The 22,817-nt window shown below is 34.0% G+C and overlaps 5 protein-coding genes across 7 annotated transcripts; 1 reads left to right on the top strand and 4 right to left on the bottom strand.

Moving 5' to 3' along the window:
* The first annotated feature begins 133 nt into the window (after window positions 1-133).
* LOC108565081 (NAD-dependent protein deacylase Sirt4) lies at window positions 134-1,450 on the top strand. The gene is made up of 3 exons (XM_017924364.1): window positions 134-389; window positions 456-874; window positions 940-1,450. The coding sequence occupies exons 1-3, from the start codon at window positions 215-217 to the stop codon at window positions 1,252-1,254; spliced, it is 909 nt and encodes a 302-aa protein (XP_017779853.1). The 5' UTR covers window positions 134-214; the 3' UTR covers window positions 1,255-1,450.
* A 1,078-nt stretch (window positions 1,451-2,528) lies between these two features.
* Window positions 2,529-13,668, bottom strand: LOC108565291 (tudor domain-containing protein 7B). 2 transcript variants are annotated; one of them, XM_017924676.1, is made up of 13 exons: window positions 13,506-13,668; window positions 6,419-6,726; window positions 5,711-6,359; window positions 5,259-5,606; window positions 4,972-5,133; window positions 4,662-4,916; window positions 4,481-4,604; window positions 4,313-4,425; window positions 3,675-4,258; window positions 3,448-3,616; window positions 3,241-3,395; window positions 3,025-3,176; window positions 2,529-2,960 (listed from the first exon to the last, which is right to left on the bottom strand). In XM_017924676.1, exons 2-13 carry the CDS (start codon window positions 6,715-6,717, stop codon window positions 2,740-2,742), a joined length of 3,231 nt encoding a protein of 1,076 aa, XP_017780165.1. In that variant the 5' UTR covers window positions 6,718-6,726; window positions 13,506-13,668; the 3' UTR covers window positions 2,529-2,739. The 2 variants fall into 2 exon arrangements, with proteins under 2 accessions (XP_017780165.1, XP_017780173.1); XM_017924684.1 differs by having other exon boundaries at window positions 4,972-5,124; window positions 13,506-13,667.
* Window positions 13,669-14,017: 349 nt separating this feature from the next.
* LOC108565305 (protein unc-45 homolog B) lies at window positions 14,018-17,313 on the bottom strand. The gene is made up of 3 exons (XM_017924697.1): window positions 16,876-17,313; window positions 15,340-16,687; window positions 14,018-15,278 (listed from the first exon to the last, which is right to left on the bottom strand). Exons 1-3 carry the CDS (start codon window positions 17,160-17,162, stop codon window positions 14,091-14,093), a joined length of 2,823 nt encoding a protein of 940 aa, XP_017780186.1. The 5' UTR covers window positions 17,163-17,313; the 3' UTR covers window positions 14,018-14,090.
* A 104-nt stretch (window positions 17,314-17,417) lies between these two features.
* LOC108565128 (bifunctional transcriptional activator/DNA repair enzyme Ada) lies at window positions 17,418-18,265 on the bottom strand. The gene is made up of 2 exons (XM_017924418.1): window positions 17,932-18,265; window positions 17,418-17,872 (listed from the first exon to the last, which is right to left on the bottom strand). The coding sequence occupies exons 1-2, from the start codon at window positions 18,089-18,091 to the stop codon at window positions 17,481-17,483; spliced, it is 552 nt and encodes a 183-aa protein (XP_017779907.1). The 5' UTR covers window positions 18,092-18,265; the 3' UTR covers window positions 17,418-17,480.
* A 659-nt stretch (window positions 18,266-18,924) lies between these two features.
* Window positions 18,925-22,325, bottom strand: LOC108565067 (serine/threonine-protein phosphatase 4 catalytic subunit). Of its 2 annotated transcripts, none has more exons than XM_017924351.1 (5): window positions 22,049-22,325; window positions 21,601-21,825; window positions 20,068-20,220; window positions 19,513-20,003; window positions 18,925-19,107 (listed from the first exon to the last, which is right to left on the bottom strand). In XM_017924351.1, the coding sequence occupies exons 2-5, from the start codon at window positions 21,748-21,750 to the stop codon at window positions 18,978-18,980; spliced, it is 924 nt and encodes a 307-aa protein (XP_017779840.1). In that variant the 5' UTR covers window positions 21,751-21,825; window positions 22,049-22,325; the 3' UTR covers window positions 18,925-18,977. The 2 variants fall into 2 exon arrangements, with proteins under 2 accessions (XP_017779840.1, XP_017779832.1); XM_017924343.1 differs by having other exon boundaries at window positions 22,001-22,324.
* Window positions 22,326-22,817: the final 492 nt, after the last annotated feature.

The following is a 22,817-nucleotide window of genomic DNA, read 5'->3' as shown; positions in this document are numbered from 1 at the left end:
TACTCAAGAACGTGTTTCTATACATTTTAGTAAGTTATAGAAATATAGCTTTTTTTTCATGAAACTGTTAAAGTTTTAAATTCTTCGCCCAGAGGTCAAGAACTATAGAGTTTTGCTTCAAATGTTGCGTATAGAGATATAGGCAAATTGTAAAACATGATGTTATATAAACAGTTTTAGGTTATAAACTTAGTACAATTGTTTTGTTTTTGTAATGGCTAGTGTTACTGTGTTTCAACAAATTATAAGAGGTGTGCATTCGCTGAAACCAAACTTTGTACCGAAACATTCGCCCGTCAACGAAAGAGATTTGAAACTGTTACGCGATTTCGTCGAAAACCACAAGAACATATTGGTGCTAACAGGTGCTGGAATATCAACAGAATCAGGTATTAACTATTGTATAAAAACGATTTTAATTACAAATTGGAACTAATGAGGTTGATGTTAGATAGGTATCCCCGATTACCGATCGGAGAAGGTAGGTCTATACGCTCGATCCAACCACCGACCAATCCAGTACCAGGAGTTCGTCAGATCGGCGACAACGCGACGTCGCTATTGGGCCAGAAACTATGTGGGCTGGCCGCGTTTCTCCAGCAGCCAACCGAACGGCACGCACGAAGCGATTCAACAGTTACAGGACGTTGGGAAAGTTTCCTGCATAGTAACGCAAAACGTGGACAGTTTACACACAAAAGCTGGATCCACGAATGTAATTGAACTTCACGGGAGCGCTTATCGCGTACACTGCATGCAGTGTGGGACATTTTACGATAGACACAAGATCCAAACAGAACTGGAAGAAACCAATGATACATTTGAGAATATTCAATCGGCAATGAGACCTGACGGTGATGTGGAAATCTCACAAGTATAAATACAAATTAAGTAACCTGCAGTTTTCATAAAAAAAATAATGTTTATTTTTCGTTTCAGGAAATGGTCGATAAATTTAGACCTCCTTTCTGCGAATCCTGTGGAGGCATCTTGAAGCCAGATATCGTGTTCTTCGGAGATAACGTGCCTAAGGAGAGAGTCGAGAAGGTTAAATCCTCTGTTGAAGAATGCGGCGGTCTTTTGGTTTTAGGCTCCAGCTTAACAGTATTTTCCAGCTACAGGATTATCCTACAAGCCGTTGAAGAATCCAAAGAGATTTGTGTCGTCAATATCGGAGCCACGCGTGCGGATCATTTAGTGGATTTGAAGATTTCGGCTAAATGCGGAGACGCTTTACCACAATTGCTATGTTAAAGAATTGTAGCTTTGTTTAAATGAATTTATTGTTATTAAGTAAACTAATTTCATTTCGATTATTTAGAATTAATCGAAAGTATTTTGAAGTAGCCTTAAATGTAAAGACTTAGAATGGAAACTATTTGAAGAATGTTAAGAAGAACAAACAGATAATCTAATTATTGTTATTATATTATAAGTAAAAGATTTAGAACAGTACAAACATTGTTAAGTCGCAAAAAACATTTCTGAAAAGGTTATAAATTTCAATAAACCTCTAATAATTGATACAATTTATTATACGTACAATAACTGAATATATTATAAAAAATATAGTACTTTTATTCGTTACATTTTATCAATACTGTTAGTAAGTAGTAATAAATTTTACAATTTGAGTTTCAACAAAATCTAGCTTTTGTCTTAACCGAATAATATTTCTGTTAAACGGTATGAATATTTACGTTTGGATAACCAAAAGTGAATATTCAGTATTTAAAGAAAAATAAAACAATCTTGTAAATTTAAATAAATATAATTCAACTTTTATATATGTCTCTCAATCTCTCTCTGTGAATGAAATATATGGTCAAATACAACAAAAAAAATACAATAGTTATGATAATTTCGTCATAAGATTACAAGCAGATGCAATATTCGAACTGAACAGAAATGAATTGAGTAGTAGAATCTAAATACGTTTGAAAACAATTGAAATTTATTTCCATTCACAGCTTACTTTAGTTAACAGCGGAATTCCAGAGCGACTTCGGTTATTAATATTCATCATCCCAGTATTTACGATACGATAAACATATAGGTGATTAATTGTGAAAATACAAATAAACATAAGTAATTGTAATCATTGAGATGGAACGTGTGAAGGCACTTCTATTCAAAAAACTTCTAAAAAATCCGGGTATTGCTATCACTTATTCATTAAACATAATTCATTAATTGTGACTATCATTGTCTAGTTATACATGTAAAAAAAATGCGTGCAATTATTACAGAAAATTGCAACTATCGCAACACGTTATATAATATATTTAAAAAAAAAGCTATATTATATTTTTATGACAAATACAATAAGTGTTTTTTTTGTATATATAATTTTTCACTTTCTTTTTTCTTTGTCAAAGAATAACAACAAATATATTATATTTTTAAATATCGAAATAAAAACAATAATAATTCTTATTAAGAAAGTAATTCCATACCTTGTTTTTATATAAGTATATAAATCTATAAAAAAAATATAAAAACACTTAACCAAAAATAAATATTCTTAATTATAAATATAAAATGGAATCTCAACAAACAAAAAAAAACATATAGACATTGGTTTTGCCACATTATTGGTTCCCTTTCTTTGAGGATTTTTGAGCAAAACGTGTACTTTTCGTCTCCTAGTAGCATTCCATTAATATAATAAAATATATGTCATAAGACCAAACAATTGGCACTAGTCACTGTTTGCAAATAGGAAGTTTCAGTAGAATTTTATATCTTGACGGCGATTCCCTTCTTGATGAGTTGATCCTCTATGTAGATGTCGACTTCCGTGGAAGTGTCTATCAACTTTAGACCAAGAATGGTATCGCATCGGTATAACTCGTCTTTCTCTACGGACGTCAGCACCGACACGAACGATTTGCTGCAAACTTCATTCTGAAAGAAGTTGCAATCGTCCATAGTCCATTTGGCCTGCTTCGGTTTGATACCTACAAATAAAGGGAAACGCATTAAAAACACCTATCTAAACATCATTCATAATAATACACTCACCAGACAACTTTGCTTTAATTGCTTGATACGGCAATTTCAGAAATTCCGGTTTGAGAGGAACTAATTGCTGAAGACTCAGATTGGCATAATAACCAAAGTCACAATAGAAAACAGAGATTGAACCGTGATGTATAACTTTCATTACACTTGTTCTGAAAAAGAATTTTTTTGGGTAGAAAATGAATTATTCGAAGCAGGTATTTAGAAAACACTAACCTGTACCATTTTCCATCACCACCATATTTTGAAGCGTAAATTTTTCCCGGAATAACATCTTCCAATCTCAAAGAGCCATAGTGAATATCTTTGCAAGCTATTTGCAGCTTGGTCATCAACTTGTTCAAACTTTCTGTGGAATCGTGGGGTTGAACCTGGACAAATAAATTAATTATATAACGTTAATTTTGTTTAAAAAAAACTTACGAAGAAGTTCCACGGGTTCACAGCAGTCGGAACTCTTATGTCATAATATTTTCCAATCATGGGCAAAGGTGGTGATTTGAGATTTCCACTCGAAGGTACGCCCTTCGGTACTTCCATATTCAAAGATATAATTTTCTCAAATTTTTCTAATTTCTGATTAGATTGTTCTCTATAAAAAATAAATAAGAATCTTTAGCACGATTTTATATAATTAATGGACGCATTACCTATTGTGCAACTCGATGTTTATGCTTTCAGTGACAGAAACGAGTCCAGCGTTAGCTACGCGTACAAAGAGTTTCACGCGCATAATTTGATCCTTGTCTTTGCCAACGCATCGAAGGAGGACCCCGATGTTCCTAGGTACCAGCGCATCGAAAATCTTTATAAAATCGCTAGGGATTTTCTCTAAATCCAGGCGCACCTTCAACGCTTGTTCCGGGAATTTACTGACGACACTACTCAAGTCATCCAGAAGATATAATTTGGATTCGCTCATCTTGATGACACTCGTTAAACCGTAGTCGACGTAATAAATCTGTGCATACAGTTGCCCGTTCGGCGACCACTCCAGAATCTTGATCCTGCAGTATTGCTTGTCTTCGGGATTCTTGTAGAAGTACAGACGCCCTGCGCTATTTTTCGATGTCACCGTAGCCTCGGCGGACGAGAGCAGGGAACGATCCTCCAGGAAACTTGACTCCAAATCTTTGATCAACTTCAGTAGCATGCCGTATCCCTTAGAATGAATCTGAAGGTATATATTGCCTTCAACGTCTGCGTAACTGATGAACACCTCGTTCGGGGAGGCCTGGAAACATTTACCGTTATTATCCATCAAATTCAATATATTAATTAGTATTACCTCGTCCAAAACGGGTTGAGCATTTTCGATCGATATTAAACTTATAAGCTCGTCATTTATACTAACGCCAGATTCAATATCGTACATGACGACACGAATTGGATCGTATTTCGCTGAAATTGGATATATACATTAAATTTTATCAATAAATTTATATGATGCACTCACCGTGTTCACCTTCTTCCAAGCAAGGTTCTAGTTGAAACGTTCTTCCCTCTAGTTTTTGAAGGGTTTCGGAAGCCACAGAAACCTCATATAATTCTTCTAGCCCAGCTAGACGACATATAAAAGCCTACGAGATAATAATTAATTTTCTTAAAGAACTTTTAACTTCAGTGAATTTCGTTACCTGTGCTTGTCGTTTGGCAAATTGAAGCTCAAGATGGAACATGTGCTTTTTAGGTACCTTCTGGTCGTCACCAGTATCAACCAACAAACATTGAATGTTGTCGTTATCGTCACATTCCAGAACACGCACTCTATACCAAAAGTTGTCAATCCAAGCTACATAATAATTCCCAATAATCACCGAGGTAGCAGACAAACTGCCATTCTCTTTATTATAGACGCTCTCCATTTGGGTGTTCATGGCAAGGAACGCTTCCTAAAAATACGATCATTGGTAAACGAAATACAAAAAAATATACTTTTTCACTAACATATTCCTGCGTTTGTATTTGCCTGCACCACACTTCCTTAGTGGAGACGGCGCATGTAACTTCCACTAGAAGGAGGCCTTGATCGACGAATTCCACGTAGCTGGTGGGTATAGAAACTTCGTAGGATAATGGCAGAGAGGACATCTTGCCTTTCTGCAAAAGCTAATGTGTTCGAAAAGAGAAAGAAACAAACAAAACACCAAACCTAAGTATATTAGTGCAAAAACAAGCGAGTTACAACCAGTCGAGCTAAAATGAAAAGCTAACAACAAAGCCACCATACTTACATCCTCCGGGTTACAGTATCTCAGCACGTATTTATCGCCGAAAGCCTCGACGGAGATTGTCTGACTACTGTCGATGACCTCGAGCCAGTTCAAAGGTAACAATTCATTGTATTGATCCTTGTAATCCGCCTCCAGTTGCCAGCTCCAAATACCGTGGTAATGTTTCATGACCAGAGGTGGAATCCTCGTTAAGACGTCGGTCTCGTTCGAAAGCAGCAACGACTCACGCTTCTTTATAGTGCCAAATTTATGATTCAGAGCGTCCAACGCCAATTTGGAAGCGTACTGTTTGGCGGAGAACTCATCCTTGAAGTCATGGGGGTAACTTGAGAAGCTAGAGTTGTCAATCTGAAACACAATCATCAATTTAAAACTAGGAATAACTCATAAATTCATACTATATCTAATATATTGACAATTTAAGCAATAAACATATACAAGGTTTTACTTACTTTGACTTGACAATCGTAAAAGATGGGTTTGTGTGGTTTCGTTTGTCGTGTTATAACTTTGATTATCGGTTCGTTCAGATTACGTTGTTTCGCGAAAGCGTGCAGATCCCGAACAGGATCTCCGGAAACGTGGAATTTCTGTTCCGCTGCGGGTCGGTGGTCAGTCTTTTGGTTTTCTTTAATATCATTGTGGATAGATTGAGTGCGCTTCTGCAATAGAGAAGGAGGCCGATTGGATGTCGGTGGCGGCGTCTTCGGCGGAACCTTCTGTCCGTTCGTAAAGGCCGAATGAGTATTCCTCTCGTTCTCGTGACTAGAATCGCGGAAGTTGCGGTTTTTCGTGAAACCCTCCGACGATATTTTGAATACATCCTTTTGTGAGAAGTTGTGATTGTTATTATTCTTATTGCTGTTATTGTTAATTTGTTTCATGTGTTGATCGGGGGAGATGCGAGCAGGTCCTCCGACGGCGGGCGCCTGCTGTTTCACCGGATTTATTTTCACGACCTGATTGTGGTTGATTGCTGCTTGTCGTAGTGGATTAGTGAAAGATGTGTTCCACTTGTTGCTAATATTCTTTGGCCGCCATTTGTTTGGTGCCTGCGCCTGATAATTAACGTAGTTTCTATTTCTATTCGGTGGAGGCAACCTGCGAATTCAACACGTTACTTAGTACAACATAAAATGTAGATTAAATTCAACAATTACCGGATGGTTTTCTTCTTGCTAGGCCTCTGCTTTGCAACCATTTCGGTGATGTGAGCGCTGGCTTCTGTCCCTTTTGCATCTATAAAGATTTGTCCAGTTGGACCGCCTGTGACTATCAACGATTGTTCGTTCCGCAAAAACTCTTCCAACGAGGAATATCCCATTTTGTGGAACGGAATCGGGCAACCCATCAGCTTTTTATAATCGTTTGCCAGATCCTTGAGCTCCAGCTTTCCTTTCACGGAATTCAGGCAGGCGCGGACGCCTGCGATCGTTTCTGCTCGCAAATTCTTCTCCATGGCGGAAGACTGCAAAATAAAACATATAAATTAAAATTTCTCAATTTAAAAAGAAAAATTAAAATTTCCTTTTATATTACTAAAGAATACTTATAATAAGATTCAATGAGAAGCCAGATGAGTTATATAAAATATATTAAATGTTCAAAATAGGTTCAAAGTTATATAGCTCAAAATATACAAAATGTATTCAATAATGTCTGGCTGACGACCATAGGAATCGATGGCACAAAAATATAACTATAAATTAGTTAATACAAAAAACAAAAATGATAAATAGTATTTAAAGCGAAGAATAATGTGAAAGTTAAAATAAATGTCTTGTTGACAGATAAAAGAATAATGGAGGTCGTCTGTTATTTTACTTCACGGAACAACTATGAACGAGCCTAATTAGACGCGTCATTAACACAGTTTCCGAAAAGTCCCGGAAATGCACGTTTAACGCACAACGAAAATAATAGAAAGAAAGCAAAATATACTTCATAGACAGATTGAATACGGTCAATCTATAAATTATAAAATCTAATATTCAAAATATTTAAAAACACCTTGATTTTCTTGAATATCGATTTAATTTATTGACCAAAGGTTGTTCAACCTCATTTGCTTTCAATTATAATTTGTTTTTTTTTATATTTTACAATATTTAAAATATACAAATCAATGTGATATCCCATGTAGCTTTACAATTTACATAATGTTGAATATTGTGTCGTGTCCCAGTGATGATTTTCTGGACACTGTGGGATATATTCTTCTGTTGTCGTTGTGGAGTCTCAGTTGTTGGAAATTTAATGAAATTCGTTTGGTTTTACATAACAAATTTGTTACTTGATAGATTTAAGATTCATCTGACTATGCACAGATCTGTCTATTCTGCAGTTTAGTTATCAGTTGAAAAAACGAAGAAACGTTACAAACGGTCACTGCCTATTCTGCATATTGGTATATAGCTCATTGTCCTCAGTGGTACCCAAACTTAATGGTTAGAGACAACAATTTATAAGATCACTTCATATTACGAATTTTATAAAATCCAGATATTTATTTTCTTTATTATGAGTATTTTTAAATAATTACATGCGTACATAGCAATATTTACGTGTATAAATTAATAAAAACAATTGTAACCACAGTAACATTACTCTTTTGTTTTGTATAGTGTAATGTGGAAGAAATAGCAATGCGAAAAGTTTCATTTTACATGCTGAAATCTAACTCTGCTGTATGACTAGTCGGATACGTGTGTTTATGATAAATATAAATATTTTCATTGCAATTGTTCAATATTTATATTGATTGGAGTATATGCATGCACTTTGTTCTTGATTATAGAAATAAAACGTAAACAAATATCATCTATTTATACAAGAAATTTCAACAAGGACTAAGGCGGATGCAAACACTATCTTAAAATAAATAAAAATAATGTTGATAATATTCATTCACAATAGTCAGCAATTGTTTTATCTTCAATAAATTGTATGAATTTCTGGGTAAATTAAAATGATTGTACACATTCGTTAATATTGTGTGCTTTTTTTTAAATAAAAATTTATTTAATGTATTACAAAACTATAGTGATTTAGAAATAAACTTTTATATAATCAATTTACCTCAGCTACCATTATTGGGCAATAAACATTCGACAAATTTCACCGACAAAATTTGAGTTACTTAACAGTAGCGGTATAAAATTTAAAAAAGGATCAACACACGACAATAATACACAAAAAAACTTTCGCGTTTCGCTTTCTTCGCTCCTATTTGAAGGCGAACAAGACGTTCATCGACCGGCAACGTTACCAAAATACTACTGCTGCACTTTTACATTCCGAACCGTTTTTCCGCTTTGCTTCTACAGTCCAGACCCGCTCGAAAGGCCATAAATCCATTCAAGTGCGACATCGTTACCAAAGCGCTAAAAATACAACTATCAGAATAATTTATCACCTATTAAAGACAGCATTATTAAGTTGTTTGTTTATTCAAAAGAATTATGATAGGTCAATATTTTGTTTACAAAATAATAATAAACATAATTTAGTTATTAACCGAAATCTCGAAGTCCTATTTCCAAAATAATTATATTAGTCAATTTTTGTAATATTAATTTTTTTATGAAAATTATCGATATAAGCAACATTTTGATAAAAAAATTACACTAATAGTTGTTTTTTACATATGTGCATTATAAACCTCCAACAAAAATGTACTTCCATTTCTTGTTATAATTGACTTTTTTATAAAATACTTTTCTAGAGAATGTAACCAGAATATGTAATATAACAATATAATTATCTCGAATTGACAATTATTTCTTTTATTACCCATTCATCAACAGCACATGTAATGTTTAACTTTCCAAATCAATCAAATCGACACTCAAATGCACAACAGATATTTATATTAATTTTAAATTAAAATAACAAAAATAAATGATCTCGTTGGCAAGGATTTAACATCCAAATTATTTCCTGTTACCATGACGATTATAAAAAAAAAAAAATAATTAACACAATCGAAAACGCTTTCTTTTTCTTATACAATCTGTTGCGCAAATGTATCTCATTCGATTTATGTAAGTCTATTTAATTTTAGAAAACATCTTGTTTACTATTCCTAAGATTTGAAAATATTTACAACATCGTCTTCTACGTATTCAAACCAGTATTTTCATAGCAAAAAATACAAAGTTTCCCAAAGAATTATTCTTATGAAAATCTATCTTAGAGCACTCCTCAATTGAGCTAGTATGAGTCTGCAGAACCCCAATAAGAAAAGATAAAATTAAGTACTTAAAACGCAGATAAGTGGAGGTATACCTGGACACCCCAAATTAACAAGGAATATAGATTATACTTCATAAGAAAAACACTGATCTTAATTGATCATATCTCATGAGAATATATTCGATTAATTAATAAACTTATTAAAGAATACTTGCTTTTAATATTCCTTTGTTGTGGCTAACCAGTTAATTATCAATTATTGATATATGTGTTAATAAGTACTATGTTTACTGTGTATTAATAAGTACATTATGGAAAGTTTACATAAACAGTAAACAACCCCTATCAGCACTTGAAACATCTGCATAGGACAATAAGACGTTTTTGGAGAAACGCTCAGTTTTCTCATATTTGTTAGTTTTTACGACCCATTTATGTCACTTTCTTAAAGGGAAGATTATGTTAAATGCCAGGCATTTAAATCCCCAAACATTTGAAGGATATATCAACCTTCAGATTACCTTATCGACAACGGGAGACAAAAAAAGCATCGTTGTAAAAAGTTATCTTTACAAATTCTTTCAAAATGTTTAAAGATAAATCGTCTCGACTTAGTTTAAATAAAAATGAATGAAACATGAACCAAATATACATATTTCACGAAAACTTGTTTGAAAGCTGTGATAAGATTTCAATGACCTAAAGAATTTAGTGTCTGCATTTGAAAATAAATACAAAATAACTAGTGTTTACAATTCGATTGTTCAATAGAAATGTAATAAAGAACAATGCAAACATTTAACTAGTTTTTGTAGTTCTGAAACAAATTTTCCAATTTGTAAGATAACAAATTGAAATACGGCATCGTTTTATTCTCGTACAGCGACAATAATACCGAGAAACAGTTTGGGAACGGTAAAATCTAAAGATGATGAAAAAAGCAGCATTAAAACGAAATTGTGCGCGACTATTATTGCAACAGAAAATAATGCAATTAAGGTAAAATAATAAAGTGAAACACGCGAAAGGAGGCAAAAGGCAGGTAGTAGTTATAGCCACACAACGGCGTTGTTGCTCTCCGCCTTTCTCATCGCACGATCACACTACTTTCTCGAATCCCATTCCAATTATTCAAAACTACAACTCACCACAGCACCAAACCTATTATATAAACCAAGTTTTTTTTTCATTATTATTACAAATAAGTGCTTTAGAAGCAATCTTCTCGGTTTCTACGCAAACCTCAGTAACATTATAACAAAATAAATAAAACATTTAGGTCAACCTGCATCTTCCACCTTAATCTATATAATAAAAGAACTACTAATTACAATAATTTCAATACCAATAATTAATAAACTAATTGTTTCTCAAAATGATTCTTTTTTCGAGATAAAATTTTACCATTCAGTAAAATATTAAGCAAATAAAACACAGAAAGTCACAAATGAGACCACCTTTTTATCAGATTATATATGATTTAAATTAAAAATAGCAAAAAAACTTTCTATTGTTCATACTAAATATGATAAGTCCGTTACGTTTTGGGCGTATTGAAATAAATCTGGATTAAGTGAGAATAGATTAATATTCATAGTATAGAAATAATTGCAATCACAAACTAACAAAAATAAATGTTAGTTTGTCTAAGAACTAATCAGAACGTTATCTAGGAAATACATATGAAACTATGTCAACAAATGCTTGAGAACACTAATAGCACTTTGTTTGAAGACATATCTGATATCAATAAAAAAAATAAATAAAATGATGTTGTTTCATATTACAATAAATAATAGTTTAGTAATAAATTAAATTTCGACATATCTTCTGACAACAATAAATCTATAAACTATTGATAGATAAGATTACGTGTTTATATATAATAAATCATTTAAAGTAATTGATATCATATAATTTAGGTGAAAGTCATTCATAAAACACATTATTATCAATTACATAAATATATTGAATAACAAATATAAGCGGATATTTTTAAAAATTATATAGTGTTTGATTATAATTGTGTTTCTGAATAATATTATGTAGATAGGTATTTCTGAACCTACGAGTCGCGAAATGACGGCTGTCACCTTATATTAAGACGAGGTACAGCTACGAACAAATATGTTAATATTTACATCAAAATGTTAAAATGAAAGAGCTGACTCATACAAAAAGTTATTAAAAGAGCATTCGAAATAAAGCGCCAAAAAATATAGAATGCAGTACTGTTATAAATTTGTTAACCATTCAATTTATATTGTTCTAATATTCATAAATATGTTACAACGATTGTTAAAATTAAGTCTGTTTTAATGCGTTTCTTCTTAATTGATTCATAATTTATGAATATGTCAAGAGGAATATGAAGAGGTTTCGTTACATTTTTTTTTGTGTGCGTATCCTTATCCTGGCGTTGAATGTTTATTCCTATAGGATAATAAATAGATTGATCCAAAAATAGAAGCTGGTACGGTACCTGGCATTCTCCATCCAACAAGATCGTATCGTATCTTATGGATCCACTTCCTCAACCAGTTTAAAACAAAACAGAAACACCACAATCAAGTGGATAGTGAATAGAAAGTGGTTTCGTTTTTACGGATGAAAGGCTTCAATTCGAACCATCTACGAAGAAAACCGCAGATTCTCGTTTAGCAGCAGATACTAATTCCCACATTAATTGTTAATTATATGCAAATAGCCACTGTTAGCGCTGCAATATGAACTGAGATAATTACTTGTTCACACGTAATTAGCTACACATTAATTTGTTATTTTTTTTTAAATAAATTCCATTGAACCGATTTCATTTTTTATAAAGGACCTTATCAATGTTATTAGCATTTAAATACATGAATTTAAAATAATCGATTTAAATTCGCTTATACAATGGCCTATTTATTAGTTATATTTTTTGATGATGTGTTCGCTCCATTAATTTAATTGAATACCAATGCTATCTAGATAGCCTGATGTTCGCATTTTTCTTTTTCTATCTTGCCTTGTGACCTTAAATGTGTAATGTAATAATTGAGAGCGCAACAAGCGATAATTGCGATCCGGCTTGACCTACGCTAAAACGCTTAGAATTCCACATAGTCGTGGTATCTCTTAAATTAGACAAAGCAGCTTCGTGTTCGGTTTTAATGCGACCTTCCCGAATTCTTCAACGAAAATGTAATGCATTCTATTTCGCGCAGCATCGTCATTGTCACCAATTTTCGATGTTAATGAATGCCGATCACAGCACACACACATTCCTATTGCATTGTCTTGGCTCTTTTTTATACACTCGCTTTTGGTTAACAATGAACAGTTATGATGACACTTTTTTTAGTTGAAACATTTTTCGAATACCCCAAAAACCATACAAGTGTAAACTTATATATACATTCTTACTGGATTGTAACACAATTTACATTCCTTATCTTGACCACTTAACAGGCTTAGAAGTGCAGCTAAATTGAATATTTGTATTGGTTAATATTTGAAGGTTTAAATTTTTAATCGGATAACATGGACCATCCTATGTATTAGATATTAGAGATCAGTTACAATAATTGAAGACAACTGATCAATTTCCTTAAGTTTAGAGTCATAGTCTCTGAAATTTAGTAAATATATTGTATGGACCTTTGAAGGTCCAGTGCTAAATTATTCAGCAGATTACTTACATAAGTGTAACACTTTAATTTGCAGTAAGCATACAATTTGGGTGAATTCGTTTCACCGTGAAATTAATGGGTTCAGGCATTAAAAAAACAAGAGGTTTACAAACATCATTAATATGCAGTTAATGGCATTTAAATTGCTCCCAAAATAGAAATGTACCACTCAATTGGATACACCTAAGTAATATTTAATAAGTAGGGTCAATTCCAATAAGACTTGCATCATCCTTGACAACGGATATCTTGATCATTGGGTCGAAAAACGTTTTCGTGCGAATGCCCGAAGAGGGCCAACGATAACCTAAATTTGCACACAACTAAACTACCAAATTCGCCGAGCGGCTTCTACAAATATTTAAACATATTTTGTACTTACTGTCAGCTACTATAACAGGATCCTCGTACAAACTATATTTAACGCTAATGTAACAACCTTTAACAAACACTCAACTTTTTTTCGCTAAATGTCATAGCCAGAAAAACGAACGACTGCAGTTTATAGCACTTCCTCTCCTACCAACACTGAACACAAAACTAAATGCGAGTGCATGCAAATTGCATACATGTTCCGATCGCCGACCAATTTTGGCACACCTGTGGATCTAATACTGATGTCAATTTGATTCCAACATTATGCAACTCCTTCGTCGATGATTTCTTAGCGCCATCTAATGCAATATTGAGAATCTCTATAATAATTAATATTCTTAATTTCCGTTGATTGAGCTATTGAATTGCACATTTGCCATTAACTATTTAATTTTATATTACTTTATTGGATCCTCTTTTTCAAAACTAAACCAATATTTACTACTTCTAAGATAAATAATAAAATAAAAGATTTAAATTTTATTAAATAAAACTAACAAAATTCAATATAATGCTCGGCATATACTATATAAATATTAGTTATAAATATAAATAATTACTTTATACGTGTAATTTGAAAATTAAGTACAATTTATTCATCTGCTTCGTCGATTTCTTGTAACTTGAAGGGATCAATTCCCTCGTTGGGCTTCCTAATGATACCATACTCTTCAGCCATTTTAAGGCACCCACTAGCAATTTCCTTGATCTTCGCCTTTTCTGCTACTTCCAGCTTTGTTACGGCCATCAACACTTCCATTAATTCAGTGTCCATCAATTTGCTAGCAACTTCTTTCGACGTTTCCATCAAATTGCGTGTAATTGTCGCGCCTCGATATTGCACATTGCTATTAGCATGGGAAAGTGTGTACTGGAGAGCCTCCAACCAAGAGTTAGACTCGAAGAACTTCTCACAGCATTTCTTTGAGCTGGATGTTAGAATGGCCACCGCTCCGGACGCTGCCAAGCAAGTTTCCAAATCTTCATCTAGGATCAAGGCTGTGACGAATTTCAGTCTGTCGTTGTCGCCCTCGTATACCTCGACCACGTGTTCGGACATTGTTAAATTGGTGATGCACTGCATGGCGGCACGACACAGATGTTCGTGATCTTCATACATGTAATGCTCTATTTTGCTGAGGCCGCCTTCTTTCAGGATGCGCTGCCTGGAGCTCTCCGACATTTGGGCGATGTTGCACAAGGCCATCAACGCTTCGAAGTTCTCCAAACCCGAGCAATCGATATGAAGTAGAGACAGCAGAGGTCTGATAACTTCTAAGGATCTCTGTCCAGGGAAGGCAACCTCCGGGTTCATTGTAATAGCAATTCTCGCTAAAGCTTGAGCCGCGTGTCTCTTTCCTTTATCCGTGCCGTTCAAACTCAACGGAATCAATACTTTGGAACCACCCTGTTGGACCACCGTTCCTCTCAACTCCTGCTCGTTACACAATGCGTTGAATACGCGGGCAATCAATTCCTTAGAATTGGGCGATTCAGTCTTGCTCAATGCTACCAGCGCAGTGGTAACGCCAACCTTTCCAAGAACCGTTATTCTTTTCGCGACGAAATCAGAGTCATCAAACTCGTGCTCTTCAGGGATGTGATGTTTCGCGAATTTAGCAAGTTCCACCAACTCAGGGACCATTTCTTGTTTTTCGTAAGCGCTACAGAGGTTTACCAATGTAGTCACGACGCCATAAAGCACTGACTGGTCACCGGTCTTAGCCAATTCGATTAACGCTAACAACGCCGGCACATCTTCAATCAATTTTTCTTTAACCTAAACAAAAAAAGCAATTTTTGTTACATTCAATTTCAATTCATATTTACACAAATATTACCTCGGCATCTAAAGTTAAGTAGCTTAAACCTTCAGCCGACCATTTCCTAATGTCTTGATCCTTACCGGGATGTAACAAGAATCTCCTGCAAGCCTCTGCTAACTTCAAGTTGGAACCATCGGCGAATGGTTTGATGGATGCGTCGTTGCCACCAGAGCTTCCTAGCTTGCAAAGACCTACCAAGGCTCTTACACGAATATTATCGTTTTTGCCGACGTACAGCTTCTTCAAGATGTCCACACCCTGACTGATAATAGACTTGGCTTTATCCTTCTTGCTGGCCGCTGCTATTATACATTCGCAAGCAACTTTCTGCTGCAGCACGTCTTCCGTATTCGCCATTACAAGAATCATCTCCATGATACCTTCTTTGCCAATAACAGCGTTACCTACGTCCAGTGGACCGCGAAGTAATGCTGTAATTGCAACAACTACTCTTACTTTTGATTCGATATCGGGAGTAAGCAGTTTCGCTTTAACGAAATTGTCAATTCTATCCATAAACTTGTCGCGAGCTACGTCGTAGTACATGTTTTCATAGACTCTGGACAAGCATACTGCGGCAATCGTTCGTGTGGATGGTGTAATCGACATAGCAGACTCATACTTGTATTCATCCAATTCGCTGGCAATTTCCATCAGGCGTTCTACACCGCCAATCTCCACCATTCGCTCAGCCCATGATAAATTCGTGTAATGTATGTTCCTCATCAACAGCTCCATGATGGAATCGCGAGCTAAGCCGCTAATCATCCTATTGTTCAACGCATAAACCAAACAGGTCAAAATTGTATCAATTTCCTTAGTGTACCGATCGCACAGGTCTTTCACAGGTTTCGTGTCCGGCTTATTCTCCATACCCGAGAATGCGTTTAGAATAATCTGTACGCAATACTGCGCAGAGTTTACTTGTTTCTCACAAGTTGAATCCAAGATTTCCAAGAACCAAGGAATGCCAACATCCATTAACACTTTCAATGTGCGTTCTGGTCCATGTTTGCACAGTTCGCCTATAATCCAAACAGCAGTTACATATATTTCCTTGTTCTTTTCCACTTTCAACAAGCGTTTAACTTTGTCAACGACGCCGGTGCGAACCATTATCTCAGACCCGGCCTTCTCTCTAGACAACACCAGAAGATTATTGAAGGCAGTTTCGCGTTTCTCGCGATTCTCGGCTATGTCGAAAGCGATTTTGAACATGCTCTCGACCTTTGTGGCAACCTGAGCATTCTGACGGGATCTTTCCTGAGTAATATTGAACAACCTTTCCAATACTGGCTGAATGGTTTTGTTCGATGGATCGACATTGAGGACGTGGCGTGCATCTCTGTAGGCTTCTTCATACCTGCACATATGAGAGATATTTGTAACATGTATTGTATAATTTTTCATATATTGATTGAATTCTCAAATTCTCTATTGAAGATAATATGAAGCAGATATGATATGAATTTCATCACTATGAAATTTCATGTGCATTTGACACAATTAAGAAAAGTTAAGTTAATAATGAAATGTAATAGCTGAACTTACCTCTCAAGTTTTTCCAAAGCTTGGCATCTACGGAACAACGCCTTAGGATCAGTGGGAACAATTTCCAGACTCTTATCACAATCATTAACTGCTTCTTGATATTTTTCCTCCTTCAGATAAGCGGCAGCGCGATTCTTGTAATAAATTGCGATGTCTCGACTATCGTCTTGCAGAGCATTGATGGCTTTTGTGTAGAGTTTAATAGCAGAGTTCCAATTACCATTCTTGAAGGCTTCATTGCCATCCTCTTTGAATTTGTTGGCTTCATCTAGATTGCCTGAACCCATCTTGGAGATTGATCTGGAAGCTCCTGAGGAGCAGCTAATATAAACCTGTAGCACGTTTCTAGACTATTCTGGAATAGAAATACACACTTTAAACTATTTATAGTGAAGTTTATTTTTAAAAGCTTCTCCCCATTTTCAGGTTAGGTATATTTGTAATGAAGTTAGTTGATGAAATTAGCCAGGTGTAATTTGATAAGGCTAATGATAATTAAATTACACACACACATAATTTTTTTTTTAATAAAAACGATGCAGTCAAATTAGGAATATTTTATTGAATTAAGTTTACATAAATACACAATTAAAAACAAAAACAATTTACTTTTTCGATTCCAATTTCAGAATTTGGATTTTTCTCTCTGGTCCCCAGCGATACTTGTTGGGTGCACCAGTTTTTCTTATAACTCTATGACATGGAATCAGATATGCAATTTTGTTTTTAGCTATGGCACTTGCCACAGCTCGAATGGCCTTTGGATTTCCAACAGCTTTAGCAATTTGCTCATAGCTTGCTGTCATGCCCTCCTTCAAATTTGTCAGTTCTTTCCAAACATTGCATTGCAACTCTGTACCCCTGAGAAGGACATTGAGTCTAGCAGAGTTGCTCTCAAAGATCCCCTTCGATACTTCCTCAATTTTCTTGTTGTCCTCTCGGAGTGTAGCATTAGGCCAATCCTTTGTCAAATGATCAATGGCACTGTTCTCTTTACCTAAAGCGCAATTTGTTATTGTAACGACTTTTATTTGCTGACTGCTACTCAAACAATACCTTCATCAAACAGAGACATGTAGCAGATACTTTCATTATTCAATGCAATTAAGCAATGCCCAAACTGAGATTCCACAACTCCATAGATTATTTCGAATTCCGTTAGTTTCTTATACTCGTCGGTTGTAATGGTGGAGAACTCAATTTTGCTTCCGGACATTTTTGGTTTCTGCGCTTTGTTATTGTTCAAACCAACGGCGGCGTTTTCGAGGTTAATATTAACAATGTTTTTTTTTTTCAAATAAAAAAATTAGCGCCAAAATTGCCAAGTTTTGCCATCCTCTGATAATTAAATATTTACGCAAGAAATCAATAAGAACGTTTTTCAGCTACCAATGTTAGAAATTCCAACAGAAACTGCAATTTTTTTTTATATCAATAGAAAACAAATATAAAATAAAAATGGAGTCCACTCAATAAGGGTACAAAAAGGTCTTTATTTTATTTATTTTTATTATAAAACAAACTTTATTTGGCAGTAGTTTTTTTTCTTTCAATTTTTCATTAATCAGTGAAATATAGAACAAATCTTAAAAATAATACAAAATAAACGATTTAAAACATGTTTCCAAACAAAGTTTCAAGTTATTTACATGTGGAAGTCAAACATGCATAATGTACAACAGACACTGCATATTTAGCTTCAACAATCTTGTTGCTGTCATTGTTTTGTTAATAATATAAAGTTTATAAATTATTTTGAGAAATGCATAATATTGTTTTATATAAATATGTTTCTTTTCCATGTACTGTAACATATTTGTTTATGGAAAAAAATCAAATAACATCTTACATAATTAATTCACTATATCATTAATATTAATAAGAAGTCTAAATACAAGTATTACACAGGATAGAAATTCTCATATGAAGAAAAACGAAAATATTAAGAAAAAATATTTCATTTTTCATATCGATTCCTTTACTGCACTACATAATAATTATTCATATACTTATTTAGTTATAGAAAGTAATAGAAACAAATATAGTTCATGTTTTTTTTTTGATGTTTTCTTTCATTTATATAATAAAAATACCTAATTGTTTTAGAGGAAATAGTCAGCTTGTGGCTTCTTGGAGGGTATTCCCCGGGTTTCTTGAGGGGCCGCTTCGAATATCGTAAAGTCACGTTGCAGATGCTCGTTAAGTTCTAGAATTGCAGCAACATTTCCGCAACTGCAAATAAATAACATACATCAATATTTTTCAAAACTAGTAAACAACTATATAAATCGAAAATATTAATTAACAAGTCTTCATAGACGCGAAGATCGTATTTAAAAGTTGTCAGCGTAAAGACAAAACCTTGAATCGGATATTTCAATGTTGCTTGAAGATTATAATACTAATTTGTGACCTTATTTCGTAATTGAAATGCGATGTGAATTTTAATAGCCGAAATTCAATTACTGTATTATTTGGTCATATTAATTTGGCACTAATAAAACGGTTATTCGTTGTTAACGAAAAAAGTATAACATAATACAATACATAGTTCAACGAACCTTAGGTCCATGACTTTATATACATAGACAGTACAAAATTGTCTTTGTTAATGAAGGATTGAAAAAAGATTCTTACCGGTAACAGTAATTTGGTGCTGACCATACGGTCAAAACAGTCTCGTTAAAGTGCCACTTGTAACCTTCCATGACTAGTTGATGGGCACGGCAGATCATATCGATATCGTTGGCAGAGTTAAACTGTGAAACGACGTCCGACCCGAACAGGTAACCAGCACCTCTAGGCGAAACACCCCAACCTTGCGTGTCCTCTGGATCGGACCAGAGCAAATCACACATGGGTCCGTCATGTGGGACCTCCTGTTTCCTATCAATGGTACGAATTTGGTCTAGAGTTTGAATGGAAGGCGAAAGTCCACCGTGGACACAGAAGATCTTGCCATCGATGATGGCGGATAAGGAGAGATAATCGAATATTTCAGTGCAGTATCTCCAAACGGTGATAGAACCGTATTTGCGTAAACATTCGTCGTAGAATCCGTACACCTGGGTGATCTGTCTTGATTCGTGGTTACCCCTGATTAAAGTAATGCGATCTGGGTATCTGACCTGTAAACATCGAGTAAAGGTATTAAATGATGGTAATAGCACAACGATTTCAGCTTTTACTTACTTTTAAAGCTAACAGTAGTAGGAAAGTTTCGACGCTGTAGAAACCGCGATCTACGAAGTCACCCATAAACAAATAATTTGTTTCAGGAACATTTCCGCCTACTTTGAACAATTCCTTGAGGTCGTAAAACTGGCCGTGGATATCACCGCAAACCTGAACAGATAACACAAAATTATTAAACTAATCTCACAATAAATCTCAAGAACATTGAGTCAAAGACAAAAATATATATTACAAACAAATTGTAAATAATTGTTATTTATTTTATGAGTCATTATTTGCTTTTTCATAAGAATCAATGTAATCTAAGTTACCATTATAGAATATATTAATAGAAAAAAATAAAAACATGTTATGTAACTATTTTGATCTTGAACCACACTAATTATAATAATGCAGTAATTTAATAATTATTTGTTTTAGTGTGACATAAAGGCTAGGAACAATTATGATTTTAACCATATTTTACTCTGATGTAATAATAATATGAATCGCGCAACAATTATGATTTAAAAAGGCTCATTTTACTTTGAAGCCTAAAATAATCATTCAAGCTTCAATAATAGTCATATCTTTACAATAAAAAAAGTGAAAATATGTCCACCGAGTAGAAAATATGATTCTTATTTCTTTTTTTCTATTGACCCCTGCAAACTTTGGGGGCTGATTTAAATAAATCATAGTTAAAATATGATTGACCATCATATCACAAGCTCAATATTCTGAATAGAATTATTTTTTGTATCGTAGTGATATAATTATTATAAAATAAAACATGCAGTTTAACATAAAAACAACACAAGAAGAATTTAATTAAATAAATTCAAGCTGTTGAGTTTAGTGTCAAATATGATTATTGTCTACAAGTTTTCTTTTTTGAAAGCAAAAATTTGCGCTATTTTACTAAATTTAAATTATCTTAATTACACTGCAATAACAATACTACAGAAGCTTGTTTTACAAGATCAAATGTAAAACTAAAACAACAGACTTTTAATAAAGTCTGACTAAACTTACTTTAAAAAAATATTAAAAGTTAAATTATTATTATATAAGTATTATAAAAAGTTTCATTTAAATCCTCAATATAAATGCTTTCAAGTGCACTATTTATCTAAGGAATCTGGTAAACATAAGCAAAATAGAAGAAAAAAATATGGCAGACAGCTGCAAGCATTTGTATCTTAAGTAGAGTAAAGTGAAGCCATATGGGCATTATTACATAAAATTCTTAAAATAAATGTGCCTATAAGTTTATTGAATTATTTTGAAAAATATTGTAACTTTCAATAAAGAAAAGAAAAATAAGATTTGAACAAGAGAAAATGCTCAAAGGATGCATTAAAGTATGAAAGAAATAAAATAAAAGTAAATAATTGCTGTGTTTGATAGATATTGAATGTAGGATAGACAATGAAAACAATATAATAAACATTTGAACAAAGATAAATCCTATGACTAAACCTTGGTTGAGAATAGACCACATGCATAGCCCATTTTAAATAGGTTATCAGAAAATAAACCACTACTTACTGTAACTGGAGAATCGACTCTTTGCACATTGCTCTCCTCAACTAAGATCTCCCTGGCTTTGGCACAAAGCGCTTTAACTTCAGCTTCCTTGATGATCTCACAACGTTTCAGCTGCTCGATTTGTCTATCTAAATCACTAATGTCAGTCATGTTTGTGTGCTAGCAAATGGTATGAGGAAGAAAACGAAAACAGAACGGGGCCAACGTAAAAAAAGCAAGTGCAATCTGAAACAGACAAAATATAACATTTAATTAATATATGACAATTATGGATGGATGAAATGAGGTTATGTGCATCAATCGGAAAATACTGATGCTGTTAAGGATACGGGACTGCGTTTGCAGCTTTCCTTTGCGTTTCGTGCAAATATTGTGTATATTTTCTACGTAAAATGCTTACCAGTTTGTTAGTATAATGTAAAAATGAATAAAGCACACGCAAACACACCTAGATTTTTTTGGTAATGTTTGCGTTGTTAAAGGCTGGCTGTTACTGCTGGATGCTTGATGGTCGATGCGCGCGCGACTCGACTACGCTCAATGCGACCTACGTCTTGCACCAACTGTCAATGTAAACACTATATTTTCATTTGCAGATGATTCAATTGATCTCAATAAATTCCATAGATTAGTACACCCATCTGCAGTAAGGAGAGCACTCGGAGCATTTGCAATTTCACTCCCACCACATTCGATACTTAGTTGCGTTTTGTTGTCAAACAATCATGATTGACGGTAACCTTGGAAACGCGACATCAAAAACACTGCAACCAAAATATTTAGTTTTCCTTTTGTTAATATTATAAACTCATTAATAGCGCCATCTCACTTCATTTATGTAACTTTGAAGACACTACTGGTTTCTAGCACTTTACTAGGAATTAGGATTCAAGAATACATGTTTTGTTGTTAAGTAAGAGATGCCTAGGGCATACTACAACCTTAAAGCCTATAACAATATTTTTTTATATCAAAGCCTATTAATTATGTTATTTTCTATTATTTAAGGATTTTTTTGGCTCTTTATTAATAAAATCAGTTCAAAAATACGTTTTTCTTTTCACAAAGGTGTTTTCTAAAAGAAATACGTGATATAAGAAATATAAAGAATTGCATCGAATCCACCAATAGAAATTTTCAATGATGCTTTGTTAATGCAGGTCAACTTAAGTCCGTTTTTGCTTTTAGGTACCAAAGGCACAGGCAACGTTTCAAAC

This window comes from Nicrophorus vespilloides, unplaced genomic scaffold, assembly GCF_001412225.1.
Source record: "Nicrophorus vespilloides isolate i.1.1-1 unplaced genomic scaffold, Nicve_v1.0, whole genome shotgun sequence".
Lineage (NCBI taxonomy): Eukaryota > Metazoa > Arthropoda > Insecta > Coleoptera > Silphidae > Nicrophorus > Nicrophorus vespilloides.
Note: the sequence above shows the minus strand (reverse complement) of the source record. Positions and strands in the feature narration are given on the sequence as shown.